The sequence below is a fragment of the Penaeus vannamei genome, chromosome 1, assembly GCF_042767895.1.
Source record: "Penaeus vannamei isolate JL-2024 chromosome 1, ASM4276789v1, whole genome shotgun sequence".
Classification (NCBI taxonomy): domain Eukaryota; kingdom Metazoa; phylum Arthropoda; class Malacostraca; order Decapoda; family Penaeidae; genus Penaeus; species Penaeus vannamei.
In genome coordinates this window covers 41,012,123-41,022,122 of record NC_091549.1, presented here as the reverse complement: position 1 = coordinate 41,022,122, position 10,000 = coordinate 41,012,123, and the positions used below count along the sequence as shown (strand labels likewise).

At 43.2% G+C, this 10,000-nt stretch overlaps 1 protein-coding gene across 4 annotated transcripts in view; it reads right to left on the bottom strand.

Moving 5' to 3' along the window:
• LOC113822658 (G1/S-specific cyclin-E) overlaps positions 1-10,000 on the bottom strand; it is a 12,624-nt gene that overhangs the window by 526 nt on the left and 2,098 nt on the right. For 2 of the 4 annotated variants that reach the window (XM_070123069.1, XM_070123084.1), the window contains exons 2-10: positions 6,494-6,563; positions 6,247-6,373; positions 3,096-3,187; positions 2,793-2,994; positions 2,491-2,602; positions 2,172-2,302; positions 1,822-1,983; positions 1,429-1,707; positions 1-1,272 (exon numbers count right to left, since the gene is read on the bottom strand). The exon at positions 1-1,272 is cut by the window's left edge and continues 526 nt beyond it. In XM_070123069.1, coding sequence (XP_069979170.1) covers positions 1,135-1,272; positions 1,429-1,707; positions 1,822-1,983; positions 2,172-2,302; positions 2,491-2,602; positions 2,793-2,994; positions 3,096-3,187; positions 6,247-6,373; positions 6,494-6,563 — 1,313 coding nt within the window. In that variant the 3' untranslated portion in view covers positions 1-1,134. Of the gene's footprint in view, positions 1,273-1,428; positions 1,708-1,821; positions 1,984-2,171; positions 2,303-2,490; positions 2,603-2,792; positions 2,995-3,095; positions 3,188-6,246; positions 6,374-6,493; positions 6,564-7,760; positions 7,866-8,609; positions 8,821-10,000 lie in introns of those variants that run through there. The other 2 variants (XM_027375196.2, XM_070123076.1) reach the window with 2 other exon arrangements.

Sequence of the window (10,000 nt, the reverse complement as noted above, 5' to 3'; positions counted from 1 at the left end):
AACACACAAAAGCCCTAGCTCCTTTATAAATTCGTTGACTCAAAAAGGAAAAGGAGTCTGGCTCCTTTAAGTTGTATTTGTAAGGCTCCAACATGAAGTCTTTATAATAGCCCTGCAGCATCACACAGATAACACAAAGATGAACGCAGTGTTGAAACTCCCAAAGATGATAATATTTGCGCATATATGTTTAAACTGAAGAAAAAAAAAAATACAAAAGCTGGCATGATGCAATGATTCGTTATACAAAACAGCACTACGTCTCTTGTTAGTTTAGGAGTTGAAGAGGAAAAACAATGAAAAAAATGTACTTCATATATTCCTATGAAACACCATTGCACTCGGCACTAAAACAAAATAAATTGTAATCCCCTTACGGAAAAAGACTAGATTTGTTTTACCAGGCACAGTCATAGTGATATGTACACAGCCTGTCTTCATGACAGCAAAATGCCACTCCTTGCAATGCTGACCACTAAGATCCTCTCCATCTTGTAACTCCAAAGTGTTTTATTTGGCTAATCACTATCTATTCGATTTGAACCTTATTGTAATATAACATACCTAATTATGTACAAGAATATAAATTAAGAGAACTCACTAACAAGCCCATGATGACAGGAGGAACCTGCATGACGTCAATAAATTACCAATTTATCATCCATATGCATAAGAGAACTCATACCAAAAACTGTCAATACTTCAAGACACTGAATAACCCCATAATGTAATTTTCCCATTAAAACAACTCAAATATCCTGTAACATCCACAACATGTAAGAAAATATGATGTCTAGCATGCGCATTAGTGAGCAAAGCAAATATACAATATTTTTTATATATTTTTTTTTGTTTGTTAGGTCACTATAACTAGCATAAAATGCCTCTGATATGTATAAGCATGGCCATTATCATGCTTGATATGTTTAAAAGAGATGGCTACATGGCTTCAACCACTGCATGCATAATCCTACAGAAGACACCCTGTAAAACTGGCTTACAATATACAGGTTTAATCAAGATATAATCCTGAGCCCTAAAGATCATGCTGGAAATATCTAATCACCACTATGGAATGGACCAAATGAGTGTTATTGAGCCATTTGCACACTTAAATCTACACTGTTGAACTTCCTATCCAGTATACTCTACAAATCTAGTCTTCTCATCAGTTTTGGGTGGAGTGAGCATAGCCACAGAAACTTCTGTGGTCTGAGGGCTACTCCGAGAGGATGACGACTGAATCTGACTTAATCTAATCTGAGCTCGTTCCTGGAAACAGAAAATTAACAATTAGTATTCTCATTGGCCTGGAGAGAAAGACTATCAGCAAAATATATAAAAAACATGTGAATAAATATGTATATATATATATATGAATGAATAATAAAAAAAATAAATAAAAATAAAAATAAAAATCAGTCTTACCAAAGTGTCAAGATCAACTGAGTGTGTCTGAATGTTATGGATGTCATCTTGGGCCACTTGGCTGAAGGACTTCAACTGCATTGGCCCCATTTCATGCACTGTGACTGCAAAAGCTGCCATCCAATCATAGCATGCTTGCATCTCCTCTGTAGAATAACCCGATACTTGACTTGCCAACTGTGGGGAGGTCATGTAGCACATTGCAGTAGCAGCAACTATGCTTGAGCTGAAGGACAAGCTGGAAATCTCAAGGGTACACAGATCCAACAATCTTGCTGCCTGGAAGGAGAAAAGACACAAAATTAATCATTTCAAATATATTGTCTTTCAAGATGATCTCAGAATGGGTATCATCTGCAAAACACACAAAATAAGACAATATGAAGTGCTTACCTGAACAAATGTTAACGGTGAGTAACGAGGATATACAAAACTATGATCATCACTGGAAGATTCTCCACCATTGGCCTCTCGCATGGCGAATTCTTGGCTCAACTGCAGGTATGTGTTTAACCAGCAGTTTGAGGTTACAGGACACAAGTCCCAATTAAGTTTCTGGAACAAAAATTTTAATTAAATAGCTGAATTCTCTACATTTTCAGGTCAAGAAAATAAAACAGCAAACATAATACCAATAACAACAACAACAATAATAATGATAATAATAAGAATTCCAATTACTTTCAAAATAATCCAGTTTTCCCTGAAATATACATTCACCATATCAAACAACTAATTCTTACCTGTAGTATGACTAGCTCTTTTACTAGGATTTCATTTTCTATACAGGCACCATCTGTCACATATGCAAACTCTGACAACTTTGGTGGGTAAATTTCTTCTATTTTTGCAGCTATGAATAAACATGTTATACCTGCAAAATAAGAAATCTGAATTAGAAGAAACAATGACAATACACAAAATGAAAATTTACCAACAGCTATCCAGAATGTATCTAACAACATAATGTAAATATCAACAAATGGTTCTATAGAAAGAAACATTTAAAGAATAAAAGTTGTCAACCTAGGCAATAAATCCACATGTATTATTTATGCTTACCTATAAGCTGTAGTTGCTGTTTGGGTACATCATGTGTAGCACTGAGGTAGCGGTCTATGTAGTCTGTAGCTAGATAATAGGTCTCTCTGTGCAGCCTATATACTTCACACACCTAAAAAATGAATGTATTAATATACAAATACCTTTTTTGTGTGTCAACATCTGAAAATCAGATGTCCATATATATATATATATATATATATATATATATATATATATATATATATATATATATATATATATATATATATCAGATTACAAGTTTATAAAACACAAACAATACAAATATTCCTTATACGTACTTCTGTCAGCCAATCTAAGAGAATAGCTCTCATGCGCGCTTGAAGAGATGGATGCTGTGAGAGGTAGTCAGGTTGGCGTGCATACATGCGGTCTTTCCGACACATTAGTGTCCACACCTGCCCTCGATCTGCCCAACTTAGTTTTGGCAGTGGTAGTTTTCTGTTGGACTCTGGTGTTGGGATGCAAGTCAAGCCTCTGAATCTGCAAGGAAAAAGCAACTGTAAGAAAGATTCTTTCCAAACCCTTTGCCAACAATTTAATGCTAATTTCCATAACCGAAACACAACCACAACTCTGCTTACTTGTGCCATGTTTCCGGTACAGGGTTATCTGGAGTAATTGATCTTTCTCTTTCTATGTTGAGGCTTGAGGTTACATCACCAAGGGGAAGAGGCTGTAATAAAGTAATAAATAATATTTAGTGGGATATATATTATGCTACATAAAAAAACTGCAATCCAAGCAAACAAACCTGTAGTAACAAGGTATAACAAGGTATGCATATAAATTTGACCTGTTTGAGACATTCACAGTGCACAAACTTAAAGCCACCAAATCTATGCACAGACTTACAAGCCAGTCAAGTTATACATGCAGACAGTTCCCTATCCAAGCTATGCATGATTTGCAAAGTCTCCAAAATTGTGCATGACCAACAACACACTTGCACCCTCCCCAGCTATGCACACACTTGCACCCTCCCCAGCTATGCACACACTTGCACCCTCCCCAGCTATGCACACACTTGCACCCTCCCCAGCTATGCACACACTTGCACCCTCCCCAGCTATGCACACACTTGCACCCTCCCCAGCTATGCACACACTTGCACCCTCCCCAGCTATGCACACACTTGCACCCTCCCCAGCTATGCACACACTTGCACCCTCCCCAGCTATGCACACACTTGCACCCTCCCCAGCTATGCACACACTTGCACCCTCCCCAGCTATGCACACACTTGCACCCTCCCCAGCTATGCACACACTTGCACCCTCCCCAGCTATGCACACACTTGCACCCTCACCAGCTATGCACACACTTGCACCCTCACCAGCTATGCACACACTTGCACCCTCACCAGCTATGCACACACTTGCACCCTCACCAGCTATGCACACACTTGCACCCTCACCAGCTATGCACACACTTGCACCCTCACCAGCTATGCACACACTTGCACCCTCACCAGCTATGCACACACTTGCACCCTCACCAGCTATGCACACACTTGCACCCTCCCCAGCTATGCACACACTTGCACCCTCCCCAGCTATGCACACACTTGCACCCTCCCCAGCTATGCACACACTTGCACCCTCCCCAGCTATGCACACACTTGCACCCTCCCCAGCTATGCACACACTTGCACCCTCCCCAGCTATGCACACACTTGCACCCTCCCCAGCTATGCACACACTTGCACCCTCCCCAGCTATGCACACACTTGCACCCTCCCCAGCTATGCACACACTTGCACCCTCCCCAGCTATGCACACACTTGCACCCTCCCCAGCTATGCACACACTTGCACCCTCCCCAGCTATGCACACACTTGCACCCTCCCCAGCTATGCACACACTTGCACCCTCCCCAGCTATGCACACACTTGCACCCTCCCCAGCTATGCACACACTTGCACCCTCCCCAGCTATGCACACACTTGCACCCTCCCCAGCTATGCACACACTTGCACCCTCCCCAGCTATGCACACACTTGCACCCTCCCCAGCTATGCTCACACTTGCACCCTCCCCAGCTATGCTCACACTTGCACCCTCCCCAGCTATGCTCACACTTGCACCCTCCCCAGCTATGCACACACTTGCACTCTCCCCAGCTATGCACACACTTGCACTCTCCCCAGCTATGCACACACTTGCACTCTCCCCAGCTATGCACACACTTGCACTCTCCCCAGCTATGCACACACTTGCACCCTCACCAGCTATGCACACACTTGCACCCTCACCAGCTATGCACACACTTGCACCCTCACCAGCTATGCACACACTTGCACCCTCCCCAGCTATGCACACACTTGCACCCTCCCCAGCTATGCACACACTTGCACCCTCCCCAGCTATGCACACACTTGCACTCTCCCCAGCTATGCACACACTTGCACTCTCCCCAGCTATGCACACACTTGCACTCTCCCCAGCTATGCACACACTTGCACTCTCCCCAGCTATGCACACACTTGCACTCTCCCCAGCTATGCACACACTTGCACTCTCCCCAGCTATGCACACACTTGCACTCTCCCCAGCTATGCACACACTTGCACTCTCCCCAGCTATGCACACACTTGCACTCTCCCCAGCTATGCACACACTTGCACTCTCCCCAGCTATGCACACACTTGCACTCTCCCCAGCTATGCACACACTTGCACTCTCCCCAGCTATGCACACACTTGCACTCTCCCCAGCTATGCACACACTTGCACTCTCCCCAGCTATGCACACACTTGCACTCTCCCCAGCTATGCACACACTTGCACTCTCCCCAGCTATGCACACACTTGCACTCTCCCCAGCTATGCACACACTTGCACTCTCCCCAGCTATGCACACACTAGCACTCTCCCCAGATATGCACACACTAGCACTCTCCCCAGCTATGCCCACACTAGCACTCTCCCCAGCTATGCACACACTTGCACTCTCCCCAGCTATGCACACACATGCAGCCTCTAATAGTATGCAGTCCTTGGAGTATCCATGTATGCAATTCTTTCTCAGAGTATGCACAGAACTGCAGCCTCTCTGAGTATAAACAGACTTGCAGTCTCCCTGTGCATGCACAAAATTCCAGTCTCCCCATGTATGCAGTTTCATCCACACAATTATTGCACTGCTACATCCACATAAGATACATCACACAAAATATTCACAAGCATCCAGTCACTTCAGATATACACTCAGTTGCATTCAAACAATGTATGTACGTTTATACATCCACCTAAGTTACATCCATGCAATTTAGGCAGAGAGTTACACCATACAATTTCAGCCATGCAATTCCAGTACATATTGGTATGCACACAGCTTCAACCACAAACTCCCATCCATACAATGCATGCACTGACCTCCATTCTATCTGTGTCTCACACTCTCATGCACACACACTTACATACATACAAACACACACACACACTCTTACATCTCACTCACTCACTCACACACACACACACACACACTCTCACACTCACACTCACACACACACACACACACACACACACACACACACACACACACACACACACACACACACACACAATGATTTTGGCACTTTTACTCATCATTGAAATGTAAGTGAAAATTATCATAAAACCTTATAATTCAGGATTGTTTGTTTAAAAAATTACTAAACAGAGAAGTGAATATTTAGGTTTCCATATAAAATCAGTTCCAAATACTTAAAGAGGAAAATAAAGGAAGTTCATACCATTTCCGTCGTATCCAATCTGGCCTGTTTTACTTCTTTATTTTCATCTTCATTTTCAGAGTTCTTTCTCTTTCGAGTTCTTAGAATAGCCGGTTTCGTTCTAGTCGAGAGAGTGCCATTTTTAAGCCTGTAAATAACTTAGATTAGCTGAACAGGAATAATAATTATATCTATATTATTGAGAACATCTTCAAATACTGCAATAAGAACCTTAGCTATTGAGAGAACTTAAATGATCCACCTTTACCTTCTCTGATTCTGAGACATGGAGGAGGTGTGTGTTGCTTGTGGGAGAGATCTGGTGATGCTAACAGGGCCTGCAAAGGACATAGGATTTGTTATAACTCATCATGTATCTCCGTTGTATGTATTTGTGATGATGTACTGGGCTGCAATAAATAAAGGGCAAATGCTAATCATTTAAAGAAGTTTTGATATGATACCCATTCCCAAAATGGAGGACCACAACCATGCTTGCCCAGGAATGCATATGGCATGCTTTGGTGACAAAACAATTAATTTATGAAATAGATCACTCAACGTGTAGTCAGTGCAACTTATTAAGCTTTGTGAATGCCATTCATCACCAAAAAGGCACAAGAATAAGCAATGCCTAAGAGTCACAGTAAAACAAAATCAAACAAACAAGTACCAATCATGCACAACACATGGTGGAATCAGAAACATATAATAGGTAAAAAATAACCCATCTGGACATCTATACAAGCTTTATACTATACAATATGATGCCTTTCTCGAGTCACAAGATACAAAAATTCACGGAAATGTAACTGACCCTCAAAATTAAATGGCCACATCATACCAAGTCATTTCCCCGCGCAGCAAAGTAAAACGACTTCAAAAGCATTAATGATCTCGCCACATGGAACAACTACAATGCAAAAACTGCAACATGGATGTAGTAGAAGTAGTACCAGGCCAGAAAATGAGATAAATATGGGTGGAAATCAGAACTCGGCGCCAACTTTTGCCCGCCAACCCCGCCTCGAGGACCCCCACCCTTGCACCTCCTCCATCCACTCTATTTAAACAGCTATTCCACTCGCATCCACTTCAGATCTCAGAGCCCATCCACCTGATTCCACCCAATGTGATAAATGTCGCCTGGAAGAGTCCTGTGGCGATTTAAAGCGGGGAAAACGAAGGTCTTTGTGACCCTCTTCAACTTAGGCGGTGTTTGTCTCCCCAGCAACAGGTCTTGTGAACATGTTTCAACCTCTTTGGGGTTTAGTTTCACTTAAAACTCCATCTCAACATTATCATCTCGGTATACCAACCCTCAGGTAAGCCTCAACCACCCGGAAAAAGCCCAAATTATGAGAGAAAAACAACGCGCCAATTCACCCCGGGCAAGAAAACACCCGGGAGATCCCAAGCATCACTTCTCTCCCTCTCTCGCCTCCTCCCATCTGCACTTTTCCTCTTTAAACCATAAGTACTTCATGCACTACACATTTACATTTTTCACTTCCATTCCTCGTTTTCGGTTTTACCTTAAAAAACGGAGGCAATATCCACAGTATCTCAGAGCTCGGCGTACATGGTGTGTTTGGGGCACCGAGGAAGACCTGTGTGAGGAGCTTCGCGCGCGAGGGAGGTGGGCGCCAAAAGCACGTGGGCGGGGCTTAGGCGCCAAGACGGCTTCCGATTGGCTAGTTTGGCGGGTGAGTTGCCGGGAGGGAATTTCGGGTGTTGGTGGATGTAAACATTGGATTTATATTCTCCGAAGGCGTGATGGATTCAAGTTATCTTTGGGTTTTTGAAATGTTCCTATACCATTGACTATAATTAATCTTACCGGATTCAAAATCGAACAGCTGTGCGGGTGTTCGAGACGTATTTTTAGGCGCGAGGGAACAATGACCCTAGCAGCCATTGGAATGCGAGACGTCGTTGCCGTTAGCCCATTGGTTACAAGATCTTACGTCACTGCGCGCCAAATATGAAATTTCAAGCTGGCTCACCAGCTGATCGGACAAACATCAAATTGATGGTAAAAGGTGCGCAAAATAAGCGCGCGACTTTCTATGTGTTTATAGAATAATTTCCTTACAGACATATATCATATATCATTAGTTCGCATCAGTATGAAGTGCTACACAGTTCTATTTTACATTTTCCTTCTAAGTTACCCTATAATATAAATCTATGCCTCACTTCCCCGCCGCTTAAAGCCGAAACACAGGGAAGCGACTTCTGCCCCTTCTTTGACACAGAACTTTCATAAAAATGGGATGATAATTAACAACTAGATAAATAATCTATGGTGAATCGAACTAGATCACTGCTTACGAGTTCATAATCTGCAAGATGTCACTTATCACAACAGTAGGTCCACTTACCGCAAGTGATTAAAAACTGTTGTCCATGAAGACTGTGAAGTAATATATCCGGTATGGTTTTCGATCCCATGGCAGAGAGGTTATTCCGTTCGGGGTGACACGACCAAAGGTACTGAGCTCCCTCGCTCTGACCTGGGTGTAGCCTGACCGTCCCGGTGTGGGGCATCCCATGGGGAGGGGTGAGGACCTGAGACATGGGGGGAGTTAAGGGGGGTGGGGGTAAACCGCGTCTCCCACGACCCATGGCGCGGTAAGCCCCTACCTCCCTCCCCTCTCCCCTCGCCTTCCCTATCGCCGGTAACGCTACTCCTGACGTTACAGATACCCGACTTTCCCGCGCCTTAGACAGCACTTTCCTATCGGCATGTCCTCTTTCGGAAATGTTTACATTAACCTAAAACTATGGCCTACCGATCATTTCTTTAGAATTAATGTTTAATAATGATGTGGAAATGTGTCTGCTGTTCGGTGGTTCTTCATTTAATTATTTTTCTGAATTTCTACTAAGGTGTAAAGGACGTTATATTATCTGAAAGCAACAGATCGGGTAACCTCATGTGACCTAACGGATTATGACCTGAAAATAACTTGTGAAATAGTGTTTATACAGCGTCAAGAAATCCAGAACCTCATGAAGCCTCGGCTAAAAAAAATCAATACTTTCACTATAAATCCACTTCCGTTAACCAAATTTCCCATGGGGATTCCTCGAAGCACAACTGAAGAGAAAATAAAATATACCCACGGAAGCAAAAATCATCAAGAGAACATCACCCGGGAATAAAATATAATACGAAAATGCTAGCACTAATGTTGACGCCGTAAATAAATTAACTTCAGGACCTGACGGAGATCGGGGCGTTTTGGCGGGCAGTTTTCCCGCTTTTCCCGAGTGCAGCTGGAGCCTCGAGGGGTCTAACCATCGCCCAACCCCGCTCAGAGTGAACTCCCTAATACATATTCCAAAATTAGATTACTTTCATATCGCATTTCGTTCTTTCCCCTAAAGCGACGCAGATTCTATAACAAAAAGACGCATATGAAGTTGTTCAGTAGGTAAGGGGTGGTACCTTAAGCGGGGTTTGGCGCGTGAATGCGTGCACGCGCCAAGCGGCCACCAGAGTACAACAGGTGACTTAAGCCACATCTGATTCCCGCCACACAATATTCCGCGCCAAGCTTTCTCGTTTGGAAAGTAAATGATACGATATAACACATGCGCTGGATAAAGCAGAAGGCGGAATGCTGAATGAGCTTTTCTTACTGGGATTGACCTAGCGTTTTTACCGACGGGTATTCTTCGGCAAAACAGCCAATAATGTATATGAACATAAAAAAAGGCATGGCGTGTGTATTTGGTAATTAGCAGACTAAAGTTCTCGGATCAAAAG